The following is a 26,763-nucleotide window of genomic DNA, read 5'->3' on the forward strand; positions in this document are numbered from 1 at the left end:
AAAACATATTGATAATTAGGGAGGTATTTTTGCGATATATTTCTAACCGAGCACAATACGTTCAATAGTTTTCCCTAATAGTGAAGAGCAAACAGCAGACGCAACTAAGACATTATTTTCAAATGCATCGTTGATGTTTTCCTTTCTGCGCTTGTGGAGTTTTTGCGTCTTGCAGGGGACAGCGCAGGAAAAAAGCTTTTAAGCTGCTTAAGGTTGTTGGCAGGACGATGTTGCCACAAGAAGCGAGTTGGGGATAAAGACCCAGCTAATGAGTTGACAGACCACGCCCCGCAACCCAGTCGCAAAAAGGGAGGACAGGCGGCGGAAATGGAAGGGGTCAGAGGGCAAGGGACAAGAAACAGATGGGCTACAAGCACTCGCTTTTCTGAGAGTGCAATGGAGAACATTTCGCAGCGAACTCTGCAAATGGGTCAAAGTGCGGTCAACTCCAAAATACAGCAGCAATGGACTTGTTTATCAAAATGGATTCTGCAGGAGCAGATTTAAGCGAACTCTTTGCTCGATTTGTTCAGGTATTTTGTCTCCATAGCAGTACAAAATGATTTCAGACACTTAGTGATCACTTGCCAAAACAAGCACACCCTCAAAAAAACAGATCGTCATTTCCATGTGCTTTGCTGTCCCAGTGGGTCACACAACTTGCACTTGACATTATTGTGATTGCTGGAAAACAAGCGATTATTATGACAAACTGTTTGGGTCCAATCTGGGTTTGTTTTTCTCGTCGCACAGCATCGCCTCGCCTGTACTTGGATTGGAACGGCTTGGATGGGATGGGATGGGATGGGACTGGACTGGATCGGGGGCATTAATCATGGGCGAGAGCTTGGGGCATGGACATCGGCCTGGGCAAAACGCAAAATTTGCATTGCAATTTTATTCTTGATTTAATCAAGTGCCGTGGCACAAACGCCAATTTAACTACCCACACACACACACACGCACACACACACGCACACGAGAGCGCACACACCCACACATCCGCAGGGCAATGAGAATGCCGTCAGACGTTGCGTATACGTAATGCTTTTGGTTTGTGCGGCTTTATGGGATGGTGTGAGCTTAGCGCGTAGTTTGCACCCGCCAGCCGAGTCACCGAGATGTACCAGCTGGAGAAGATCTGGGTCCTGCTGTGCCTGGCCCTCGTCGGCGTCCTTGGCTTTGGCCAGTTCCACATGAAGCACTACCAGCTGCAGCGCAACTACAATACGCAGGAGGATTCCGGCGAGAACGACAATAGTGTGCTGCGTGAGTCTTCATCCTAGATTCTGCTCGGTACACAGAGGAAAAAGGTTGTAACTAGCAGATGCATAAAGTAATCGAGTTTATTGGTTGGCCATCTTGCAAATATGCCTAAAATGTAACATCAATGCTGAGCATTTTATATGGAGTGCTAGTGGTTTTGCGAATTTCTGAAATAATAAGTTTTTTTCTCCATGCAGGAACCTTTCGCCGCTGCATGTGGGAGCAGTCGAAGTTCCTGCCCCGCCGCCTCGTCCTTTTGAGCCTGTGCTCGAATCTCTTCTGCGAGAACAACCACATAATGCCCCGCTCCAGGTCTATTTTCGTAGTGGAAAAAATGTCTAGGCCGAATGAGTAGTTGACCAATGCAATTCTATATAGCTAAGCATGTGCACCCAACCCAGCATGCCCCAGAATCCACACACACCCGCCCCCCAGAAACGCCCGCCATATGGAATCTACACTAATACCCAATCTCTATCGCTGCTCTGTGTCTCCTCCAGCTGCCTGGACATCCTGCCGGAGCAATGCGAGCAGGGCGATGAGGAGGAGCTGATGTACAAGCCCTTCCCCGACTGCTGTCCGGTTTATTGCAACCTGAAGCGTCGGATGCAGCGCCTGCGCACCATGCACTTCCGGCACCGCCTGCTGCGCAACAAACAGGACGGCTCCGCGGGATCCGCTGGCAGCGGATCCGCTGGTGGCGACGGTCCCAGCAACTCGCTGCTCAGCGAGTTTGTCTACAACAACTACTAGGACGACAGGATGGTTGCTCGGCAGGATGGCGATGGCCAACTAGGACGACGCAACGGGGACAATCCAGCAAATCAAATTATTCTGCAGTTTGTGCACCGCTCAACTTGCAGTTCCGCACAAAAAGGCAGTCGCGTCACCTCAACACTGGGCGGAAATGGATCCAGAATTGATTTATTCGGATTGTGTTAATCTCAATATGTAGGCTATAACATAGAATGTAATATACAAGCTGGTATTCACCAAACTGAGCACGTAAAATCACAATGAAGTGGTTGCAATGTCAAACTAACGTAACTAGCTGTCATCATTTTGAAATTTAGTTTAGTTTGCAGGATGCCCATAGTTTTTGTGCAATGAATCTGGCTACTTTTTCTCAGTGGAATCACTCCAATGTCCAATTGAAACTGTCACTCTTTGGGAATTCGTCTAGACAGGCTCTCGAAAGTCCAAGTCGATGGACCTTTTCCATCGCTGCTTTGAGGCCGTGACCAAGTAGCTGCAGCCCTTTTTTCGGGCTTCCTTCATTAGGGCTTTTTCGGAGTCTCAAGGGCTGTGCTCAGCCCAAGCTGTGATTTTTTTGGCCAAGGTGGGCGGAGTGGGCGGTGTGGTGTGGCGATATATCCTGCAGCAGTGCTTCCTGTTTCCGCTTATCGTTTTAACACTTTTATGGAGCAGCTGCAGCTGCGGAGCTTCGTGCTGCTGCCTTTGTCTTCATTTTTATCTGCAAACAAGCAATAAATTTTATTTTAATAAGCAACACTTTTGATAGCCAGTCTCGAGCTGAAAGTTCCTTCTGCTCCTTCCCTTCCTTCTTGCCTGCGCTTCCCTTCCTGTTTCTGCACTTGTTCTGCGGCTTGTCCTTGTCCTGGCAGTCGCTGCCATCCTGGCTGTATCCTTGCTGTGGCGCAGCAGTAAATACAAAGGATGCTCGGCATCATCGGCTCACGGTTAGCTGCCATAATATTGCGGCCCAGGCAGAGGCGTTCAGCAAAGGGGGTAAAAACTAACTAAGCTGTGCGTGCAAAGGGGTATTTTCTACACAAGAATCCTACATTTATTTAATGTGCTTATTTTTAAGCATTCCAATGAGATAAAGCCAAGAGCTGGCAGCAGTGTCGATAAACTAAATGTAATACACGCACATCTTATTAACGATATCAGCCCATTTATAATACCAAAATGTGGTTAATGGTAAAGTTGCCGATAAGCTGATTGCCTGTGCCTATTGAGCAGGCCTTTTGTTTGAATAGAAAACCAGGTAATCCAACAACATGATGGAAACGTGAATGGAACATTGCAAACAATTGCCAGTCATTTGACTGGATCCTTTTGGTCGGTCGTTCTGGGCGCCACGTCAATGTGCTTGGCTTTGTGGCAAAACATTATCCCAAATCCAGTCCAGACCCAGACCCAAATCTGGCATCCAGAATCCTGCATGCAGCGTCCTGGGCGCTGATAATCTCCCTGGACCATGTTGGCCGCCCACCGCCTCGTTTACTTTGTGTGACTATATCCTGGGATGTATGTATAAATATATATGCTTTCTGGTGCCTCCTTCCCGGCCATCGTCTTATTTTTTATGTGGCCTTATGAGGCAACATCTCATTGCGTCTGTGCCTGTGTGCGTGCGTGTGTGTGTGTGTGTGTGTGTGTGTGCGGCGCCTCGTCGTCCTTCTTGCTGCCATTGTTGTTGCAACTGCGGATGGTGTTGTTGTTTTTCTTACTTTGTTGCACTTTGAAGATTATTGCACAATGCAATTTATATTTATCGTACGCTTTTAGTTCTAGCCGCTTTTTGCCTAGATCCCTGCGCTGCAACAGGGCATATGCATTCGTGCACCAGATTTGACCCGAGTCCTTGGAGAATCAAGAAGAAAGTTTGCTGATGACATCGAATGACCCGTCTAAATGATATATAGCCTCTATATAGCCTCTTTATAGCCTCTACATATTTTTTCTCGATAACTGATCTAATAAGAAAAACAAATCATTCCGATTTCAAAGGGTATCTAATGCTCATGCCACGATGGCCACTTTGATGTTTTTGTTTCATTTATGTCCTTGCTGATGTCATACACATGCATGCTTGGATGGATGCTCACACATACTTGTGTACATACATGTACGAGCCTGGTGATTTGTGGGGCGTGTCACAGCCCCTTTTGTTGTCATACCTGCAGAATAGTGCAGTTGGGCGTATCTACTTTACCTGCATGTGGCCACAATGCGGATGATTATAAAAATTCAATGCATTCATAGTAGTCTTGTTCACCCCTTTCCTTCAAGACAACAGATTTTATGCACAATTTCTTTTTCCAGCTGCAAGTTGCCACTTTAAATTCTCGACTTTGGCATCGATTTAATGGTGACCTGCGATGAATCGAGTGAAAGGCCAAAATGTCCATTAATTAACCGTGGAATAGAAGAAAGAGCTTCGTTTCCATTCAATGAAAACTCCCAGATTTTTGCAGCCAGGATTTCAGTTTTCTTTGTCTCGTTTTTCCCTCGATTTTTTTTTGTTTAACTCTGTACAATTAGGCGGCGCGGGCTTTTCTGGCCTGAACTCAAAACTGTTGAGTTGTCGGAGCAGTTCGAGTTTTCCCTTATTGACATTCTTCAGCAAAAAATGGCCAAGGCGGAAGAAAGTTGGCGAAGGATTAAGTGGGAGAGGGCACTAAATAACTTTTCCATGAAGTTGAACCTGATGTTGGAAATCAATAATGACGAGACTGATTTGCTCTGAATGGCCTAACTCCACTGGGTGGAGCTGTATGAAATGGAAATACGACGAAATCTTTAATGATTATATCAAAATGCAAATAATCCATTCCACATTCAAAGTAACTCCACCTTAAGCCTGATATATTCGCTAATATTTGGTATTTTAATTTAAAGATACACTTTCTGTTAAGCAAACTCAACTGTTAAGTTGATTTACAAATAGTCTTTAAAGTTCCTAAAGCCCCTTTGACTAGCAGCCCATTTTGCTTAGGGCATCGGCAGCGGCCTGTCCCATGGCGTTTTCCGTGGATCCTTCGGGTTCCATGAGCAGGATATCCTTGCTGACTTGGAGCAGCTTCACAACCTCCTTGAGTCGCCGCTGGAACTCCTGTCGTGAGATCTGTCCGCCTTGGAAAGCCGACTGGGCCAGAACCATTACGGGGGCATGCAGCTCGTACATGATAAGTCCTGCGGTGGTAAAATGTTTTCAAAATATTCCTTGATCCTTAGACGGCCACCTTTAGACCCACCTCGCAAGCGCGTCAGACCCGGATCGAGTACATCGACGATTTCCAGAAACTCGCGGCAGTAGCTCTCCTTGCGGGCAATGTCCTCCGGGGACATCTGTGGCAGTAAGTATCCTTCAGTCCGCCCGTAAATCTGGCACAGAGAATATTTGGCCGAGAGCAGGAGGTAGTGATTCGGTCGCAGGACATCCCGATATCTGCAGGACAATGATCGATTGGAAGTCACGAAGCAAAGATATATTAGTCGCCTGCTTTAGGTCTTATTATTGAATAAATAATAAATGAAATGGAAGAATAATTCAGAGTTATGGTGCAAAATATTAAAGCTGTCGCACTCGCATTTTTTTCCATTTTGTTACTGATCGATCGGCCGAATAGGGCTAAAATGATTCTTTAAATTAGTTAAAGCATTTAGATATGTATGTGAAGAAGTGTGTAATTGTATTGGCAGTATTCCTATGATCCGTGAATGCAGACGCACCTAAGGAGAAAGTTCTCCAGTCCTGGAATATCGTGGACATCAATGTCCTCCAGGTCGTTGTTGATGCGGTCCAACTGGCGCTCCACTTCCGTAGCTCCCATCTTGTGGGAGCAGCGGTCGCAGCTAATTTGAATAATATAAATATTGGTTTAGTGCACAGCCTTTTGGCCCAAGGATATCGCTCAGTGATGGGTGGGCTGGGTCAGGTTTTCGAAAGTATAATTCTAATCATGGCATAGTGCCCGCCCATCACTGCCCGCCACACTACTCACGCCCAGTCGCCGGTCTGCTCCAGTGGATCCACCGCCCGCACCGATCCCGTCCGACAGGTGGCGCACACGAGGGCGCTGCAGTCGGTGCCCAGCTCGCGGGGATCGGAGCAGCGCCGGCAGCAGCACCAGAAGAGCTTGCCCTCGTGCATGAAGGCGCGCCGCTTGAGGGTGCCCTGCAGCGTGTACGCATAGCTGAGCGTCAGCGCTTCCCGCTCGCGCACGCGCCGCGAGGTGCGCAGCAGGATCTCGAAGGACCTCGGGTCGTCCGTGTGCGCCGTGTTCGGTGTGCAGTCGTGCGCGAGCAGGAAGGCGCTCGGATATAGCGTCCGCGCCTTGGCGCCATTCTGGCCGATCTCGAAGCAATTGACGTCCAGTATGCCGCACACCTCGTGCACCTGCTCCGCCTCGAGGTCCTCCAGCTGCCAGGTGACGCGCAGCCGGTGCACCACCTTCTCCTCGTAGTGGCGCCACAGCACCGCGTTCTGGCGCCGCTCCTCCGTGTGCGATTCCATGCGGGCGATCAGAGCGAACTGCTCCGGATCGTGCTGGCGCAGGAGGAGGATGCGCACGATCATTATCAGTTCGTAGAGGTCACGCACTTCCGCCGGACCGGCGCGTTCCGTCAGCAGTTCGCCGGCGACCGCCCGTCGTTCTCCGTACAGTTGGCACTCCGTTTCAGTGTGACCATGTCGCTGTTTGAGGCCCGCGCACGCGCTGCCGCAGAGTGGCCAGGCGCAGCCAGGGCATCGGTATTGATCCGACTTGAGAGACACCGGCTGATAGCAGCCCAGGCAGACGGGATCACCGCTCACACATGGCCCAATGGCCAGTGGCTCCTCGCGGATCAGCGTCTCGCCCGCCTCCAGCTGGCGACTGGCCACCAGATATCGGCCATATATATCCGAGTGTTCTACGCGATATGGCTGCTCCTTGCCCTCCGCCGTTGGCGAGGCACTGCGCTCCTTGTCCTGCTGCTCCTGCTTATCCTTCGACTGCTGACCACCCCGTGGGTGCCTGGCTCTGTTGTTGTTTTTGTGGTGATTCTGCGGGGAGGACAAGCACAAGAGATGAGAGCACTCATTAGTGGCGGCTTCCGTTGCTAATTGTATTCTAATTGCTGTCCCCTGCTCTCGCTCATTAATCACCAGTTCGGCCCACTGTCGCCCCCAAAATGGGCAGATGTTCAGCTGCCCAGCTGTCCAAGTCGTCCGCTGTTCCACCTTCCACCTTCCCACGCCCACAAGCACACGCCCAGTTTCGGCCGTTGTCAACAGCTGGCAATTAAATGCCACTCAGTTGGCCGCAACAGGTGCCTGTTCTGCACGCCCACACATAGAGGTGTCCCAATCGATTTGGCCCAACGGATTGCATCGGGCGACATGCTCGAACTTTTTCATGTCTTGGCAGGCTAACTGAACCAGGAACTAATAATATTATGTACATATATTAGGCTCTCATAAGTGCCCAGCCATAAATGTAACTCTATATTCTTATGTTTTTCAACCATATTAGCTCAGATTCTTGATTAAATGTGACAGACATTTCTTTGGAAGGCTTTACGAAACTTGAGAGAAACTAGAGGTTTTGGTGTTTATTGTGAAACGCTGCCAAATTCTACTTTTAGCTCGACAATTGCATTCAATGCATACGCAAATTAGCTTATTCCATATAATAAACACTGGATTCTTGCCAATTTCTCGCCATGTCTTGCTTTATTGATATTTCTGGTACACAACAGATTTCAGTGCGTTCATCTAGTCATTTCATTATTCCATTACACTGAATAAAGACTTAATAATTTCATATGGCTCTGGTTTGTTTAAAGTATTTGGTAAAACAAATAAACAGGCTATCTCTTAATCATGCTGTTAATGGACTCAGGACTTACACAAATAAATCTGTACAAATTTATCGGACAATTAAATGCACTGATTAAACCACTATAAATTGATTAACTTCATTTTAATACGCTTTCCGCGGGTACTTTCATATTATTTCCTGCAGTTAGCTGTACTAAATTATTGTATAAATTGTACTCTCTTTTTCAAGCGTATATGCAAGCAACTAAGTATTTATTATAATAAGTCATAGGGTATATAGAAACCAACTTGAGAAGGTTAGTTTAATTTCTTGTCTCATTTTCGACGTTAAATGGCTTACAATGCTCTCGTGCGCACTTTAATCTGATTACTTCACCGATATTTCATTTAATGGAATGTCTTCAGTAATTGGGGGGATATTTTCTTGGCCATAATGGATGCGAATGAAAACTGGCTACCGGAAAACTAATGATATATCGCCGTTCAACTTGTGAGCTCCTAACCGATCGAATAATGATTCATGACCCAGCTTGTGTGTGGAAAATCAATTTCCATACTTCTGGTTTCTCTCAACGCCTGCATATCGGATTCATTCATATCCGACTTATTTATAGGCGGCGACTCTTTTGAAAATCGCCGAGCACACATTGCGTTTCGTTATAAATAAAGCAAAACATAACAATGTGGCATCGCACCACCCCAATCGCCCCACCACCTCACCACGAAGCCTCCGAACCACTGAACCACCGGGCACAGTGGTTCACTCTCCGATTTCCTTTTCATCACCACAAAAACAGGGAAAACTGAAGCAAAAATGTCGGTTCAACAGCGAATACAGAATATCCAAAATAGATTTGGGTGGATTTGTCGGGTGGTTGTGGTCTTTTAGGATTTTTATGCGACTTGGGCTCCGATTATAGTGCACCACTCGAATGAGAAGCGCTTGGGATCGGGTCTCATTTGCCAGGTCAATAAATGCCACTCCATATGTATATATCATTAGTACAGGGAAAACAAATTCTTTCGATTTTTTTTAGATAGCATACAACATACGATCGCGCAGTTAAAAAAAGAATGCTATAGATTTCTATAAAGGTCCATGGATAATCAGAAAGTCAGATAATCAGATAATCAAATGAAATATCTACATTAGTTTCTTTGTGTGTACGAGTGTGTAATGTGCTTTTCATTTCACTGTGACTATTTGCAGTTGTCTCTGTGGTAAATTAATTTTTAATTATGCATTCGCCCACCAACTGCCACGCCCCCTGCGCTACCTGCGGTGTTTACTTTTTTTCTTCCCGGCATCGCTTTTATTTGTATTTAAATTTGATTTAATTTTATTTCCGCGGCGCAGCTTGTTAATTGATTTTAATTGATAATTTTAACGCGGTGCACACGAGTTATTTAAAAGGCCGCGCGCATTTAATAGATATGTTTAACAACTCGTCAATTAATTCTGCCTGTAAATCGCGCCGAATAAATGTGTCAGCAGATTGCACAGCCAAACGAACAACAACAAAAAAGGAAAGGGAATCCAAAAATCGAAGATAAAACAAATATGTACTGTATATAAATAAAAACTCTGGCCACGCGTTGTTCGAACCGCGAGGCACAAATTGCAACTGTCGAGTTGTCGTCGAACGTCGGACGTCGAAAATCGGGAGACGGCGCTACGCCCAACTTGTTGGCACACATTCAAATTCAAAATTAACAGACCCGGCCACCCCACACGCACACACCCATACTCTCGCACACTCACGCACGCACACACTGACAGTTGGTATATATATTTTTAAAAATTTATGATATTGAAAACATTTTGGCCACAAGTCCACCGAGAGCCCAGCCATCTGATTAAAAGTTGGGGGCACTTCAATGCCACTGTCAAGATGAGTTAAACAGCTCATATGCATATATACACATATATCCGCATCGCGCGATCTCTCTGACTTTATTTCGGATATATTTCGATTTGTTTGGGTCCTCATTCGGCCCAGAAATAAATCAATTTGATTTGACTCGGCGCAGCACACATTAAACAGCACTATTAAATCGGGAGAATCACGTATATGCAATATTGCATTGGACGAAAAATGTAGATAGTATGCGTACATATATTTGATTTATTCTAATTTCTGAAAAATACACGTATGTACAACTGATTCTTATGAATTCTAGATCTAAATTATTCAGAATATGATTTAAATATAGCTCATTTTTTAGTGCTGCTGCATTTATACATACATGCTGTTAGTGCATTCTGCAAAAAGAAAATATCAGTCCAAGCAAACTAAGATTTTCAGATACTTTTATGTACTTTCTTGTTGAATAATCCAGATAAAGTCAGCCCAATTATTTCGTCCGAATGTGTGCAACTAATCAACTGCTTCCGTGTGAAACCCCATGCAAAATAATTACTGAAAATGCCAGGTACGGTTTTGGGTACTGAGGTCATAACTGGCAATTAGCTTTAAATGCCAGCTGGATCAAAGGAAACCCATGGATATGACCCAAGGTTTACCGTGATCAAAAGCCCTTGGTTAACACAGCTGAACAAGCCGTATTTATGCAGTGGTTGGGGCTTGCGTACATGTCTGGCTATTTAAAAATTTATTTTACCCTGAAATCTGTCAGAAGTGGCCCCAGCACATGTATTTGCAGAAGTGCAGGCCAAGTGCCATCACCTGCGCCGATTTGAAGGCCTTTCCAGCCGCCCACTATGCCACACCACCCACAGCAGCCAGACAAAACACCGAAAAACGCCCAAAAACACCCACTAACCAGCTAGAAATCTGCATTGTATCTGCGGGGCTAAGTTTCGATTCTCTTTGGCCATGAAGTGTTTTGGTGCGGAGTGCAATGATAAATAAAATTGCTTTTCGACAAACTCGCCAACTGGATGGCCCGAAATTCTGGCTGTCAGTGGCAACTTAAGCCGACTTAACAAAGTCCCGGTCTGGTTCCTGTTGATATTGCCCAAAAATGCTGGCGATTTATGCAGTTTTGTTTTCATGGTGTGTCAAAAGTGTTCATAGAGTCGTCATCGTTTTATCCATATACCCATATATCCATATACCCCGCACATCCAACTTCTTTGTTGTTCTTCTTTATGTGCGAGGGCATTTCAATTAGTTTTGAAACATTGCCGCCGGCCAGCTTTTTAGTTGCAGTTGATGATGCTTCTTTTGCTGCTGCGGATTTTAATTGTTTTTATTGCATTCGCCTGCGGACAGAATGGAAAAAATCGAGAACTGCATCGGAAATGATCTGGACTCGAATGGGCTTCTCAGTTGGAACTTGGCATACCCTATAATCGGTACAAAAAATGGTATTATTATAGACGGTGATCTAATAATAAGAATATATAATATATATAAGATTAGAAAAATATACTATTAATATTTCCTTTTTAGATTATTCCTAAAGTAGATAAGCCCACATACGAAATGACTACATATTTTATTATAGCTTTTCAATTATAGTAAGTGAACTTAAATGACCCGCAAAATCTGAGCAGCTTTCTGAAAAAATGTAAGCAAACTAATTATATTTTTTAATATTGCCTTTCCAAATTATGTTTATCTAGAAGTTATTTTATTCAGCATTATTAGCTTTTCAGTATGAATATTAATTAAGAGCCACAATTAATCAAACAAAACTGACTGAAAAGCGAAAGGTCGACGGTTTGATAATTACCGAACCTATTATGCATTGTTAGTTTGTGTAACAAAATTTTTGCAAACATTTTGAGTAATTTATTTGGAATTGATGACCAATTTACTGTGATATTTGCATAAATTAAAGCATGTTTATTTTCGTATTAAGTATATCACTATTTCAGAGAATACCCATCGATGCGTCTGAGGTGGAAAAGGACAGCCGAAAAGTATGCAATGCTAAATGGCCGCAGGTGATGCATCATGATAGTGTGAGTGAGAGTGTAAGTATGTGTGTGGGCGCCATCTTCCTTCTTCATGCATGAGTATTGGCGACTATGCCGTACGGAATGACATTAAATTTGCATGTATTTATGTACATAACCTCGCACGCGTCCGCTTTGTTTATGATCTGGAGCGGAAACGAGGCGCATGCAACATCCATAGGAGGACTCGGTTCAACATCCTTCCCCTGCCACGCCCCTCCGCCGCCCAGGAAACACTTGCCTCGCCCCCGGAGGCGTGTTAAGTGCGCGACACCCAAAAACAAAGTGAACCCTTCGACAAAAGCGGCCGAATCGGAGGCCCACGTGGTCGTGGACGTGCATGTGGATGGAATCGGGTGGGATGGGATGGGTGGTGTGTCCTGGGGCAGTGGCACAAGTTTGCCTATGCGGCAAATATTTCCCACTCAGCTGGGGCAAGGAGCTCAAGCCTTTGATAGACTGAGAGAGAAACTTGGGGAACTAAGATTGCTATTAAATCTAAATCTTTGATTATGTGAAGAGAGCTTAGAAATCTTTTCTGACATTTGGCACTTAAGTAGCAGTATGTATTACTTTACATATTCCATTTAAATTGTATTTATTTAAAAATACTATTAATACAGCTTAATAATAACCTTATTTGAAATGTCTTTTCTATGAATTGTACTTATTTTGCCAAAGTTTCCCCTTTTTCTTTCTGTGCGCAGCGACTGAAACTGTATATTGTTGTTGATGACTTTCAGTGTCAGCATAAACGTCACTCCATTCCCGCCCGTTGGCCCCTCGTCCTGCCTTCGCGTACCGCCCACCCACCAATTCAGTTCCTCCAAATGTATTCAAGTATGTCGACCCCAATCCTGTGTTGTCTGGGTCGGGCCCAGTTAACTGCACTCCCCAATTTTCCACACACTCAGACGGAAGAGCCATAGTGTCGAGTCTAACATTAAGTTGGCTGTAATTGACGCAGGTAAATGCAATCGCATTCACATACGCATTCGTCTTCGGTTTCCAAATTTCACATGGCTCGCCAGCTCTCTATTTGGATTTGGATCTGACACATTACGGTGCAATGGCCAGGCTGACTCACCACTGAATAGATGATTACGATCTCAGGGATTCTAATCATTTCCTGTAATGACAGACAAAAGACAGATTCAATTTGTAGTTCAGGAATATGTATACTTCATACTATAATAGAGGCACGTAGTAAGGCTATGTCGAGATGAAAATTAAAATAATTCAAATCGTTATAACATTGCTCTAAAAGTTTGTAAAGCTAAGAGAATGACTGTTTTGTTTTGCGAACTAACACTGCTAACAGTTCCTATCACTTTTGTGCTGGTTTTCGGAAACATCATCATCAAAATTTGCGAAAAATGGCAAAAAATTAGAATTTCCATTTTTGAATACAGGTCGATAGGAAATTTTGTTACGAATTAAACGCTATATGACATTCTAGTTTTGGACAACTATTTTTATTGATATCGCAAAAAATCTGATTATTTTTATCAAAAAAAATCGAAAAAAAAATTTGTTGTCAGAAATCGGATATTTTCAATCGGGGTTTTCGCGTTTTGTGCTGCTAATAAACCCAGCTAACTATGCCTATCACTACTTTTATGATTTTCGGAAAATAAAATTTTAACAATTTTTCACATTTTTTATAAGGGGTACCCCCATCAAAATTTGCGAAAAATGGCAAAAAATTAGAATTTCCATTTTTGAATACAGGTCGATAGGAAATTTTGTTACGAATTCAACGGGGTATGACATTCTAGGTTTGGACAACTAGTTTTATTGCTATCACAAAAAAACTGATTATTTTTATAAAAAAAAATCGAAAAAAAAATTTGTTGTCAGAAATCGGATATTTTCAATCGGGGTTTTCGCCATAACTTAGCCAAAAAAGAAGGCACAGCCAAAATGAAGACTGTTTTGTGCTGCTAATAAACCCAGCTAACTATGCCTATCACTACTTTTATGATTTTCGGAAAATAAAATTTTAACAATTTTTCACATTTTTTATAAGGGGTACCCCCATCAAAATTTGCGAAAAATGGCAAAAAATTAGAATTTCCATTTTTGAATACAGGTCGATAGGAAATTTTGTTACGAATTCAACGGGGTATGACATTCTAGGTTTGGACAACTAGTTTTATTGCTATCACAAAAAAACTGATTATTTTTATAAAAAAAAATCGAAAAAAAAATTTGTTGTCAGAAATCGGATATTTTCAATCGGGGTTTTCGCCATAACTTAGCCAAAAAAGAAGGCACAGCCAAAATGAAGACTGTTTTGTGCTGCTAATAAACCCAGCTAACTATGCCTATCACTACTTTTATGATTTTCGGAAAATAAAATTTTAACAATTTTTCACATTTTTTATAAGGGGTACCCCCATCAAAATTTGCGAAAAATGGCAAAAAATTAGAATTTCCATTTTTGAATACAGGTCGATAGGAAATTTTGTTACGAATTCAACGGGGTATGACATTCTAGGTTTGGACAACTAGTTTTATTGCTATCACAAAAAAACTGATTATTTTTATAAAAAAAAATCGAAAAAAAAATTTGTTGTCAGAAATCGGATATTTTCAATCGGGGTTTTCGCCATAACTTAGCCAAAAAAGAAGGCACAGCCAAAATGAAGACTGTTTTGTGCTGCTAATAAACCCAGCTAACTATGCCTATCACTACTTTTATGATTTTCGGAAAATAAAATTTTAACAATTTTTCACATTTTTTATAAGGGGTACCCCCATCAAAATTTGCGAAAAATGGCAAAAAATTAGAATTTCCATTTTTGAATACAGGTCGATAGGAAATTTTGTTACGAATTCAACGGGGTATGACATTCTAGGTTTGGACAACTAGTTTTATTGCTATCACAAAAAAACTGATTATTTTTATAAAAAAAAATCGAAAAAAAAATTTGTTGTCAGAAATCGGATATTTTCAATCGGGGTTTTCGCCATAACTTAGCCAAAAAAGAAGGCACAGCCAAAATGAAGACTGTTTTGTGCTGCTAATAAACCCAGCTAACTATGCCTATCACTACTTTTATGATTTTCGGAAAATAAAATTTTAACAATTTTTCACATTTTTTATAAGGGGTACCCCCATCAAAATTTGCGAAAAATGGCAAAAAATTAGAATTTCCATTTTTGAATACAGGTCGATAGGAAATTTTGTTACGAATTCAACGGGGTATGACATTCTAGGTTTGGAGAACTACTTTTATTGCTATCGACAAAATACTGAGTTTTTTAAATGAAAAAACACAAATTTAAAAATGTCAAAAATCGAATATTATCAAACGGGGTTTTCTGCATGGCTTGGTCAAAAAACGTGATAAAACTAAATTTAATCTTACTTCAAGTTCATGATTATCTTTTTCACTTACACTCGTATGTATATAATGCTGTACCTTTCCTGTTTGCTTTTAATATGAAATCACTTATAAATGCATCCTAGGCAAGGACATCCGTATTTACAATGTTGTTGCATAATTTCCGTGGTCCTTTGGCCTGCCTCATTGTAGTTGGTTTTATTCGGACGCATTATCGCTGTCGTCATCACCATTTGTTGTGGGTTATCGCGGCAGGTTGTCGCCTGATATTACGGCCATATGGCGATGGCCTGCAGCTCCGAAAGGAACTCACCACCGAGCATAGAGGTCCTTGCAACCGAAAGGAGGTGCTGAGCACCGGGAGGGGGGCGGCTAGCCCAGCAAGTACCGCTCGCAACAAACGGCGCAGCGGCGGCGGCGACGGCGGCGGCGGCGTCAGCAGCGGCGCAACTGCAAGGATAATGCCGAGCGGGGCCGAAGGATAATGCCGAGCGAAGCCGAAGCAGCGACGTCGCTGCCTTAGAGGCTTTATAATTCACCACGCGACGAGAAGAAGGCACAGTCGTCGACCGGCTTTCGCAGCGTGCGCATCTCGTGACCGGCAGTTTTGCTCAGTGTATCCTGGCCGAAAGTTTACCAACCGACCAAACAACCAACGAACGTAAGCCAAACGCTGTCAACACGTGTGAGGACTTCTCTTTTTGTTTACGTGACAAGGATCGCCAGTTGTTGTTGCTCGTGGGCGGCTTATTGGATTTTGATATGGAACAGGATGTGGGATAAGACCGCCGATGTTTTGTATTTCTTTTTTGTTGAGTGAAACTTGAAACGCTTGTGCGCGCGAAAAGGAGTGAAAAGTTATTAATCATTAAAGGACATTTATGTCGCGTGCTGTCACACACAAACACCAACGCACACACACCAGTGCACACAAGGGAAAATATTTGCCGCAAATTTAGTTTGGCTTGTGGTTTTCTGTCCTTTCCTTTTGTTTTGCGGCTACGGGTCGCCGACGCTTACGAAATAATTTATTTGCCCTCATGCAGACAAGCAGCGCCGCATAATATTTATTTTTGTGCCCTCGTCCCGTCCGAAAGTCCAGAAAAAAAAATTCATCAAAGTCCAGCGGCACATTTAAAACAACGCGGCAAGTGGATGTTTTGTGAATGAGTGGGCAAATGAGTGGGTAAACAAGTGACTGTGAATGAATGAATGAATGAATGGTCGGGTGCAGTGAAAAGTGGCCTGCTTTGTTGTGCTTATTTGAAAGACGTTTACAGATCTCAAAGTGGATGCCAAGGAAAAAGGTTACCAACTACCATTTCTTCAAAGCCATTCAATCAAATAATTAAAAATTATTCAATAATTTTGAATTTATTACATTTTTATTGCAATCACACAACTTTCTCAACGTTAAAGTTACCTTCAGATGTGTATCAATGGGAAATTGATTCGAGTTTCGATTGGGTCAGTCTGAATCCCGTGCTCCACGCGATTTTCAATTCACTTTGCACCGCTGCTATCCCCACTCCCCTGGCTATAAACAGACCCGGAATCACTCCGATCGAATCCGCAGCCGAATCCCCGCCAGATTGAGTGCGACTGTTTAAATCACACCGCGCACAGTGCAAGTAGAGCGCCACTTTACGAGTGGATTGAGTCATCCGGGTCACATGGAGACGTGAAGGACTTATGGGCATCGCGAGTTCCTCTGGAGGCACAAAAGGAAGCAGGGCAGCACGGAGCAAAAATCCCCGATACCGCTTTACTTATATTGTAATCGATATTGTCCTATTGCCCAAAAACTCGAAAAAGTTATTTCAAAGTATATTTCAAACTCATATGAAAGCCATTTGATATTTTAGATACAGATAGGAAGATGCAAATTATTACAGCTAAAAAAGGTAGTAAACAGAAAGCGTCTCTAGCCATTTAAAATGGGGAGCTCCAACTGAATCGTGTGGTATTTTTCTGAGTGTGGGATTTGCGACTGGAAGTGGAACTGGATTGGACTTGGACGCCCCACTTGGGCACTGACACAGCTGTTAATATAAATTCTCGCTGTCTGTTGCGATTCGCTTTGGCAACGATTTATGAAAATTGAAGTCTTTGTTTTATTATCCCGGACACGGCAATGGCAACCAAATGGAGGCGGAGATGGATTCGGATGCCGATTCGGGGCTGGAGTTAGAGTTGGGGTCGGGGCAGGAATTTGAGTCGGAAGTGGAGTTGGAGTTGGAGCCACGTTCTCCTTTGTTGCCATTTGCTCAATATTTTATGCAAAGTAGCAGGGCAGCACCCACAACGCCCCCCACTTTTGGCGGCATTGATTTACAGGCAAAGGTAGAGGCTATAGGTTTACAGGTCGCCCTCCTTACGAATAACCGACCCACTTTGCACCGCTTTCGAGTCGAGTGGAGTTCATATTTGTGCGTTGTCGATTTTAGTGTGTAATATCTTTCGTGTTGTTTGTTTGTTTTTTGCCTTTTGTTTGCCTTTGGTTGGCTTCGATTTGGCCCCAGAAATTTCGCTCCATTCGAATTTTAGCCCATAATTCAATTTTAGTTTTAATTTCCGCTGCTGGGCGTAAATTGCATTTGCATACTAATGCACCAGTGGGTGGCTATTTGAGTTTTGGGTATCTGCATGCATGTTTGTGTGTGCTAGTGTGTGTGTGTGTGTAATACAGCACGGACTGAAATTCAACAAATCAAATACGCAGGCTTAAATCCGCACACAGACCGCATTTCGATCCGATTCGGTGAGACGATGTCGTTGCTGCTGCTTCTTTTGGCCGTCGTCCTGCCGCAGCCGCAGCTCCTGCCCTTCGTATCCGGAGGGTCCTGCCGGGAGGCACAGCTCTGCTGCAACGGCCGTGACTCCTCCTGCGTCGTCCAGAAGGCTCCCATCAACGCCATCATCGAGGACCTCAGCGACAAGCCCTGCTACTGCGACCACGCCTGCCTCAAGCTCGGCGATTGCTGCGACGACTTCAAGGATCACTGTGGAGGTAAGTGCTACTAAAGATTACGCCAACTTATTCACTTTAAACAGGGCATAGTAAACAAATAATTATACATCATTTGCACAACGAAAGTGGTTGCTGTATTGAAACTTTATAGTATTTTATAGGCCATACGAGGTCTAAGGTTACAATATTATATCCTCCAAGATCCATAATTCAAGTATAACAACACATAAGCTGTGTGTTAAATCCGTGTGGCTGATAACAAATTTGATTTAAGTATTATTTCCTATTGTGTGCAAAGTTTTTATGGATTGAACTCCGCATTTTTCCCATTTTCCCGAATTTAAGTTCAATTGAAGTGCAAAAACCAATTTCACAAATTGCAAAGCCAATAAACTCACGCCCAGATCTCGAATTGCATTGAACAGCGTAATTATGATGGTAATGATGGGCATGATGATATATGCAGCTATTCCATCTTTTTCAGCAAGTTCATTATAAAAGCCGAGACTAAAGTGATGGGAAAACTAAATATACAGTGTGGTGGGGTCAGATTGTAGGCAAAATCCCCGACATGACTGCGGTGCTTGGGATGCACATGTGTGGGTATAGTGGGCATGTCCTGGCAGACAGACATACGCACCATCTAGGACTACTGTGGTCGTAAAAAGGCCAACTTAATGGCCATATCCCGGGCTAAGAGTCTGCATTCATGGCTCGTTGGGTCCACATGGCCTGCCTGCCCCTCACCGCGTACATACAGATACAATTTGTTCTTCGGCCCTGCTTTTGGTTTCTTTTTTTGTTGGTCTTTTCTTTTTGGAAAGTACAATAGCTAAAGGGCTTTAATTTTATTACATACAGCAAATAAAGTCAACGAACATGCGGCGGCCTTTCCCAAATTAAATAAGACGCACACACGAGAGAGATAGGCACTCGGTCTGAAGTTGGAATTTTTCGTGCCAGCTGCGGCTACAAGTTGAAAGATGCCAAAAAAGAAAAAAAGGAATACAAAACTCCTAGCCAAACAAAATATAAAAGTCTCTACAAAAGTGCGAGGACAACTCTGCCAGCCGGAGAGGGAATCTCCAATTGAAATCCGGAGCTGCTTCCGCCGCAGAAGGCGCCACCGAAAGTTTACTTAATTTTGCATTAAATTTGATTTCACTTGTGCTCCGATCCCCGTTTCCCATTCTCCAATTAGGCGTCTTCAAGTTCGAAGACAAAAGTCCATCCATCTGGCAGCCGGAAGCTGCCATAAGCACGGATCCGCTGAGAATGCAGTTGCAATCGTGGCAGTCGTTTGATTTGCCTGGATAACTGTGAGGCCACCTCGACATCCTTCCAAGAAGGATGCGGCTGAGGGCCGCGAGAAACTCCAGACAACTCACCCAAGTGCCTGAAGCAAAACCACGTATAAACTGGGAGAAATTAATGAAGAACAGATTGTAATAATAATAGGTTTACTGACAATTGTATAGCTGCGTACTTTGTAGTACCCTGCTCAAAACAATCAATTGAAATTAGTTTAAACAAAATGCCTAGGCTCTCGGCTACGAATTTAAGCCACGTTTCATTCAATAAACCCTTAATCGTATGTAATAGGTATTTAAATAAGTTCTATTCAAGTCGCCGCTCGGAATTCCCGAGCGCTCCTTGAGACTGCCTCTTTGTTTTTATTTTATGGCTGGTCTGCCCGCCACAAGGATTAAAGTTGAACGTCTATAACTACCAATTAAGTTGGCAAACATATAGTATAATAAACATGTGAGGCGCAGACAGACAGACAGGCAGAGAAAATGAGGCGAGTGCGTGTGATGCTATAAATGTCAAGTTAAAAAGGAGCGGGGTCGTAAAGATGCCGACCAAAGGGTCCAAGCACTCGAAACCCGGCCTCCAGATCCACAGATCCTGATAATGGTCCTTGGATGAGCATCCAGTGGCTGGCAGTTACATATGCTCCACTCCGCCGGCGGCTCAATCAATCAAAGTCGTCTTTGTGTGTGGAAATAAATGAATGTAACTGTGGCAGATAACATTCGCGTTTCGTCTATTGATTCGGAATCGTCCTCGAATGTGTATGTATATATCCCTCAATCGGCCCTTAATTCGCCAATGTGGGAGTGGTATTGCTGGTGGTGGCGTGCAACAAATGGTCAACAAAACTGTCGACCATTCATTGGGGCATGCTAAGCAGGGCCAAGCCATCAAACTCCCATAATTCACGCTAATTAGTTCGCCGAAAGGCAACAGGCAAAGTGCTGGTGTCCTGTGTCCTGCGCCGAGGATATGCTGCACTTCTAGCTTTTTTCCGCTTCCCAGCCGTCCTTTTATTTTCGCTTTTCACGCGTAATTGATGACAACCATTTGCATGTGTCTGTGCGTCTGTTTTTCGATCTCAACCTCGGTTTGTGACGAAAGCTGAGCAGTTGTTGCAAAAACTAACAAGAATATTTGATTTTTAACGATTTTCAGCAGTTTTGGGCTGTTTGAGCTTACATTAATGTGCAAATTTGTCATTAGCAGTACCTTAGCTAGGGGATCATAAAATAGGGGGATAATGAATATGAATAAAACACTGAAATGGCTTTTTGGAACTTTAATATAATTAAAACTGAGTATAATTATAATTATTTGTTGAAAGCAAATCAATTTTACCATGCAAAAATACACACATGCAACACATTTGCCCAGAGATTAATAAAATCAAATAAATCTAGAAAATAAAGCGAACCAAAGCACAGCAATAATATTTTCATTATCTTTGCAGGCAAGTGGGTGCCTAATCCTCGTTTTTCGGTTTTCCGATTGTTTTTCAGTGGGATTAGGAATCACATCGCTTGAGCGATGACAGCGATCAAAACTTTCGACAAGCCCAACGGCCCATCGGCTGAAACCAAATTGATAGCCAGCTGGGCGTAATGGATGGAATGCCTTTCAAATTGGGATTTAAGTATTAATTATAATCAAACTGCCGCCACTCGTGACGACGTGCAAACAATGGAGGGTCTATGCTGGGAGTTTTGGAATAGATTTTCGGCCGGAATGGGATGGCTTGTGTGGGGCTTAGTGTTAATATTGTAATTATGTATAATTGAAATGTTCGCAAAATGCCATGCACGCGACTGCCGATAAGCGGTGGCCCTGAACTAAGTATAATACTTGGCCAAGTCCTTTTGGCCCGACAAACTTTGAGCAGCTTATTAATTTCATTTAGCGTCGATTAATCGCACTTGATACACCAGGCCCATCAATTTATGGGCCATGCCAGTCATCCCGAAGTGCCTCGTTCTGGGTTAATTGCCATTATAGAGACTATAAATTTACTCATCATAGACATCATGTTATTTTCGTAGTTAACAATCGCATGGGATGTGTTTTTTTGGGGGCCATTGGAAGAGTTTGTCTACTCTCATTAGCGAAGTTTAATATGCGTAAAATAATTTGGTTTCCTCTGCGAAGGCATAGGGAAATTAGTTTTCGTTGACTGCCTGAGTTTGGGGTAACTCAGCATTAATCTTAATCTTAAGTCTTAGGCCACATTTCATAACAATGTGTGTAATTAATTTCCACTTCAATTTGTTCTATTTAACGTTGAGCCACCTTTAGAGGCCACCTCTATTGTCCTTGGGGACCTTGGTCCAGGATTCAATTTCGCGATATCTGATCCTTTTAGCCGGCTTCCATAACTAATAATCAGAAACTATTGCGACGGTAATAGGGCGCTGATGAAGCACTCGTGACTTGTTGGTTGGAGTTCTGGCCTCTGGGACTCATATCCAATAGTAGCAGCTACACAGCGATGACTGGCCTCCTTTTAATGCTTTTTTTATATTTTGCTCACCTGGGCCGCCGGGTCGCTTACTCACCTTTTGCGTCTGTGTCAATGTTGATTTTTTGCAACCTGCGCTGCCATCGTTGCCAACGACAGCCAAAGTCAAACCCAATTTAACAAAAAATCAACGTGAATGTAAATTGAAACTCGGGCTGACTGCCTCGCATTCGAACGAGGGGCGCAAGGACCTGGCTGCAGCAGGACACTGGGACACTGGGACATCGGGACACGACACTTAAGCCAGCGAACTGCATCACTTTTGGTCCGATCCCAGGACTTTGGCCGCCTTTCGACCCCTTCACGCACATCCCTTCGCCGCTGCGTGAGTGTGCGTTAAAAAGCAATTTCTTGGCTTGTGTGAGAGGATGATGATAATGGTGCTGGAGCCTGGTGCATTATTGCCACCACCCGCCGACATGCATCCAGTGGCACTTGCAACAACCTTTCTCCTTTTTTGGCATAATAAATGATGTCAGATTAATTAAATCGGCGACAGTCGCTGACTGCAAAGGAAGATGCATGTTTGTTTGATGGAACTGCCGAGTCGGAGCTTGCTCAGCCGCCTGGATCCACATTATCGTCCTGTTTGCCGCTTGTTCGACAGTGTCTCAATTGCACTTGAAGTCGGATATGAGAGCGATTCTGATTAAAAGCAAATCTTATATGGATTTAATTAAGGCGAACAGTGAAGAGCGAAAAGGTTATCCGGCACACACGATCTAAGCGACTGTGGGCGGAGCAGACCAACTCGATAAGCCATGTTTCCCGACCACTTGGCCCCAAAAGGTATGCTACGCTTTCCGCTGGCTTCAGTTGGCGTGAGTCAGCACTTTTCGTTTGTTATTGGTAATACAGTTTGGTAATAATTATACATTTAGCAAAAGGTGATTACCTAAATGGATGACTAAAAGCTATGATGGAGTTTTTATTATAATATTACAAATTAATACCCTGAAAATAGGCAGGGTATCTATCAATCGAAACGACCTATTCAGCCAGTTTCACATTGTTTGGCTCGGTAGACGCTTAATTGGGAATTTTCCCTAGCAAATGCTTTGACTAATGAGTTTTTGAGCAAGTGGGCAAGACAAAGGAAATGGGAATTGGAAAGGGCATGGGAGCACGCAGAGAGTGAGAGTAAAACGGAGAGATGGAGGAAAAAAGAAAAGCAATGACAATGGTAAGCAGGGATTGAGCTGGCCAAAAAGAAAAGCGGAGCAGTGTTTCCCGCCCATTCGAAATACAAGACGGCCGGTAAATGCACAAACACACCCACACCCATGGGAAGGCACACATACTCGCATGTAAGCACACGACCTTGACTAGGCGCACACACACAGACACTAGTCTGTGGATGCTGTTGTCCTTTTTAGAGGCAACTTGCTCTACTCGGATGCCCTACATATTGTTGTTGGCGCAGTTGTACTGGTAATTAGTCCATGTTACATTTGAAAGGATATTAATTATTTTGATGGTGTGCCAGTTCTAGGCTCACCGCCATGTGGGCCCCACTTGCAGCATCCCTATTAAGTGACCCACTTCCTAGAAAGCCCCCTCCCAACATTCTGTCCCCCTTGGGACCATGTAGTTTTGAGCATTATTTTCATTAGTTTCGTTATTCTGGCTTCCCGCTTCTTACTTATTTCTTTATTCGCTTATTTGGACTCCATTTCCGTTTCCGTTTCCGTTTCCGTTTGGGCCAGCCTCGCGTTGGCACGCGGCCAGGATGCCCGGGAGCATCCGGTAGATCTTCGAGAGCACGTTGTCCTGCCACGGAACTGGGCCACAGCTAATTAGGCAGAGCACATGTGCCCGCCAAATCACTGACCAATACTGATGTTGAGAAAGTATGGGGAAGCCATTAACTTGGTCTTTAAAGTATAGGGAATCCTTTAGCTAATGCTGCTTTTTATTCGATTCATCGAAGGATATTTATGGCAAAGTTAACCTGCGTTTGCCTACCACTTTCAATCAGCGAACAAAGTATTTATTGTGTGTTCTTTTGGGAAACTCGCTGCGCCAAGCAATCAGGCAGCCAGCCACTCTAGCTAATGGTCTTTTTATGTTCCAGATCCTGCGTCCTGTGCCCTGCTCCTGGCTGCGATGCCTCGCCTGTATCCGCTGCTGTGCCACATGCGAATATTACTTATTTGCATCGCACTTGTCATAACATGCACAACCTACAAAATTAAAAATCCACACCGCAATGGCGAAGGCAAACAGAGCGGGATGAGCATGGATGTATGGGTGCATGAGTCCATGTGTCCATGAGTGTATGAGTGGATGGGCTTGAGTGTGTGAGTGTGTGAGTGTGTGAGTGCGGTTGAGTGGCGGGGCGAGATAACGATGATAACAAGGAGTGCCAGCAAAAACACACGAATAATTGTTACTCAATCGCAATTGGGCAAACACCATGGCGCTCGCCAGCGGAAATGCCACGTTTCATTTGCACATCCCGAACAATTGGGCAAACATTCGCTATTCGATTCGATTCGACTCGATTCAAATGAATGCGATTCGTTTCCATGCGGTTCCATGCGAACCGATTCGAGGCGAGTGGAGCCACCAGTTCGACATGGACGCAGGTGGAAGAAAACGCACTCAGAAAGTTATTAATTATAGCCAAGTGCTCTGCAACAGTGCTATTATTAAAAACTTTATAAGTTAATTGAAACTTAAAATGCTTATATCTGAATATTCAAAAGGAATTCGTTCTTTAGACAGCAACTTGCAGAAATGCGTATTTCCCTGCACATTACTTGGAATATTTTGACGTGGTCTGAAAAGCTTTACCTCTTTTTTCAGGATTCCGTTTACAAGTTACTCATACCCTAAGCCACAAAATGTTTTTCAGCTCTTTTGGCTTTCTGTGCTCTCTACTTACGATTTCCAGGCTATTGTCGATCCAAAGCCACATTCCGCCTGGCGTCGTACTAGATAACTATTCACAGTTCCTTTCGCCATCATATTTCCCAACTGCCCCATTCTAATGAGGTGCAAGTGGCATTTGGTTTGCACTTCTTGGCCTTGGCAGCGCATCAGCCTCTGTCATCGCCACGTTTGAGTGCACAGCGCTCCGTCTCGTTCTGAGCCCGGTGTAGCCGTCTCTTTCGCGGCAGCCTAGTTCCGTCTCTTTCGCCGGGCGCCGTGTCTTTGCCCTTTTGCACTGATTCCTGTTGTTCGAGAGCAACGATGCGTGGTTGTCGTGATAAAAATAACCGAAAAGTTTCGCCCAGACAACGGAGTGCGAAAAGAAATGGATGCAGGATGCAGGATGCAGGATGCAGGATGCAGGGCTTTCGGTCGGGAGAATCTCGAGTCCTGATTGGGAGTATTGCAGCCAAACAAATGTGCAGATCTCATTAGGCGAAACACTCGTATTTGGCGACGCAATCGTCTGGATGAATAATTGAAGTGCCTATTCCACCCACACTTGCGCTCACATCCACAGCATTCACATCCCGCCATTCCGATGGATGGCAATAAAGTTGCCGACTCGACGAAGTCGCATTAATCATTCGCATGTGTGGCACACTTTCTGCGGCAAGCGGCACAAACAAGCACACACTCACACACACACACATCAGACGGCAAATTGGGATGCGGCATTAAATTAATTGAAAACATGCTCGGATTATGTTTGCCCAACCTGCGAACAGCAACTCGGCTCATCCAATGATGGATAGAGAGATGCGAATGATGGGGAGCCGGGGAGTTGGGGAGTTGGGGCATTGGGCACCGAGAAGGCAGGAGGCGAAATAAATGATGGCTGTCTGTGGGAAAGTGGCAAGGTGGCAGCTCAAGACAGGCACAAGTACCAGGAGGAGATCAAACGAGTCACCCTTGCCAACTGCCAATTCAAAGTTCATAAGGTTATACATGTTTGACCTGACCTTTGCTCAAAAGTCAGCCTCTTACCAGCCGCTAAGTGCAGGTTGGAAAATCATCATATATTTGAAATTCCAAAGAGCTCAAAATATATCACTTATTATCCAGAGGTAGTAACTATACCACTTTTAAGCTACCACGATAGTCCAAAAGAATTAGCTCATGTGACACTTGCTGCAAAGTTTTTAATTCGTGAAAAGTTGCCATGTTCTCCCATAACTTTATCCTGCTCCTTAATGCGCGGCAAATAGGGCCAAAGGATAACCAGCGAGCATGACTCGTTAATGGCGAACAGGCTATAAATAAGCAATTTTGCTTGGATGCCAAAGGGAAAAGGTCAACTTGGAAAAGTCTTAGCTGATTAATCGGCTGGAGCATCTACACCGATATTGAGCTAATTCAGCAAAGTGACTGCCCAAAGTAAAAGGTTTAAAATGAGAGTGAGTCCAGGAGTGCAGTGTCCCCAAGACCTTTTGCCCATGAATCGAACTAAACCGTTGGTAGCCGGGAATCATGAGAGCCGATCTGGCCATCTGGCCATCTGGCCCCATTTCTCGCACTTTTAATGGCCAATCTCGCCGATGAGTTGTGGAAAATCACGGAGAACACTCCGCTCCACGGGTCCCCGTAGAAGGTTGAATGGGGTATATTGAAATGAGCCGTTGCCGCTGGGAAAAAATATGCCCCGTCAGCCATCTGATGCTCGAATGTCCCGTTGGCCAACTGGCCAGCAAATTTTCACCATCTGCGTGACGTGGCTGGCCAAGATGACCCAACTCCCCGCCCTTAAGGCATTCGCCTCCAGTCGCATCCTTTTGCCCCGGCTGCCCGTCGTTCTCCATATATTAAAGCCATCAAAATGCAAAATAACGTTCTTCGAGGAGACACAAAAAGTGGGGCCAGAAAACGAGCCAGGCTGCCGATAAGCAAGTGGCCGCAAGGAGTCCTTGCCAAGGA

At 44.0% G+C, this 26,763-nt stretch overlaps 3 protein-coding genes across 4 annotated transcripts in view; 2 read left to right on the plus strand and 1 right to left on the minus strand.

Moving 5' to 3' along the window:
- Positions 1 to 1,052: 1,052 nt before the first annotated feature.
- On the plus strand, positions 1,053 to 2,308 carry LOC6551511 (uncharacterized protein CG1552). Of its 2 annotated transcripts, none has more exons than XM_015155544.2 (3): positions 1,053 to 1,269; positions 1,464 to 1,617; positions 1,767 to 2,308. In XM_015155544.2, exons 1-3 carry the CDS (start codon positions 1,122 to 1,124, stop codon positions 2,017 to 2,019), a joined length of 555 nt encoding a protein of 184 aa, XP_015011030.1. In that variant the 5' UTR covers positions 1,053 to 1,121; the 3' UTR covers positions 2,020 to 2,308. The 2 variants fall into 2 exon arrangements, with proteins under 2 accessions (XP_015011030.1, XP_001977179.1); XM_001977143.3 differs by having other exon boundaries at positions 1,464 to 1,578.
- A 2,559-nt stretch (positions 2,309 to 4,867) lies between these two features.
- Positions 4,868 to 9,556, minus strand: LOC6551513 (SET domain-containing protein SmydA-8). Its single transcript, XM_001977145.3, has 5 exons — positions 9,131 to 9,556; positions 6,021 to 7,063; positions 5,749 to 5,871; positions 5,271 to 5,464; positions 4,868 to 5,208 (listed from the first exon to the last, which is right to left on the minus strand). The coding sequence occupies exons 1-5, from the start codon at positions 9,146 to 9,148 to the stop codon at positions 4,991 to 4,993; spliced, it is 1,596 nt and encodes a 531-aa protein (XP_001977181.2). The 5' UTR covers positions 9,149 to 9,556; the 3' UTR covers positions 4,868 to 4,990.
- A 6,115-nt stretch (positions 9,557 to 15,671) lies between these two features.
- LOC6551515 overlaps positions 15,672 to 26,763 on the plus strand; it is a 105,143-nt gene continuing 94,051 nt past the window's right edge. The window contains exons 1-2 of the mRNA XM_001977147.3: positions 15,672 to 15,776; positions 17,838 to 18,125. Coding sequence (XP_001977183.2) covers positions 17,885 to 18,125 — 241 coding nt within the window. The 5' untranslated portion in view covers positions 15,672 to 15,776; positions 17,838 to 17,884. The remainder of the gene's footprint in view (positions 15,777 to 17,837; positions 18,126 to 26,763) is intronic.

Source organism: Drosophila erecta, unplaced genomic scaffold (assembly GCF_003286155.1).
Source record: "Drosophila erecta strain 14021-0224.00,06,07 unplaced genomic scaffold, DereRS2 tig00000279-arrow-arrow-pilon, whole genome shotgun sequence".
NCBI lineage: Eukaryota > Metazoa > Arthropoda > Insecta > Diptera > Drosophilidae > Drosophila > Drosophila erecta.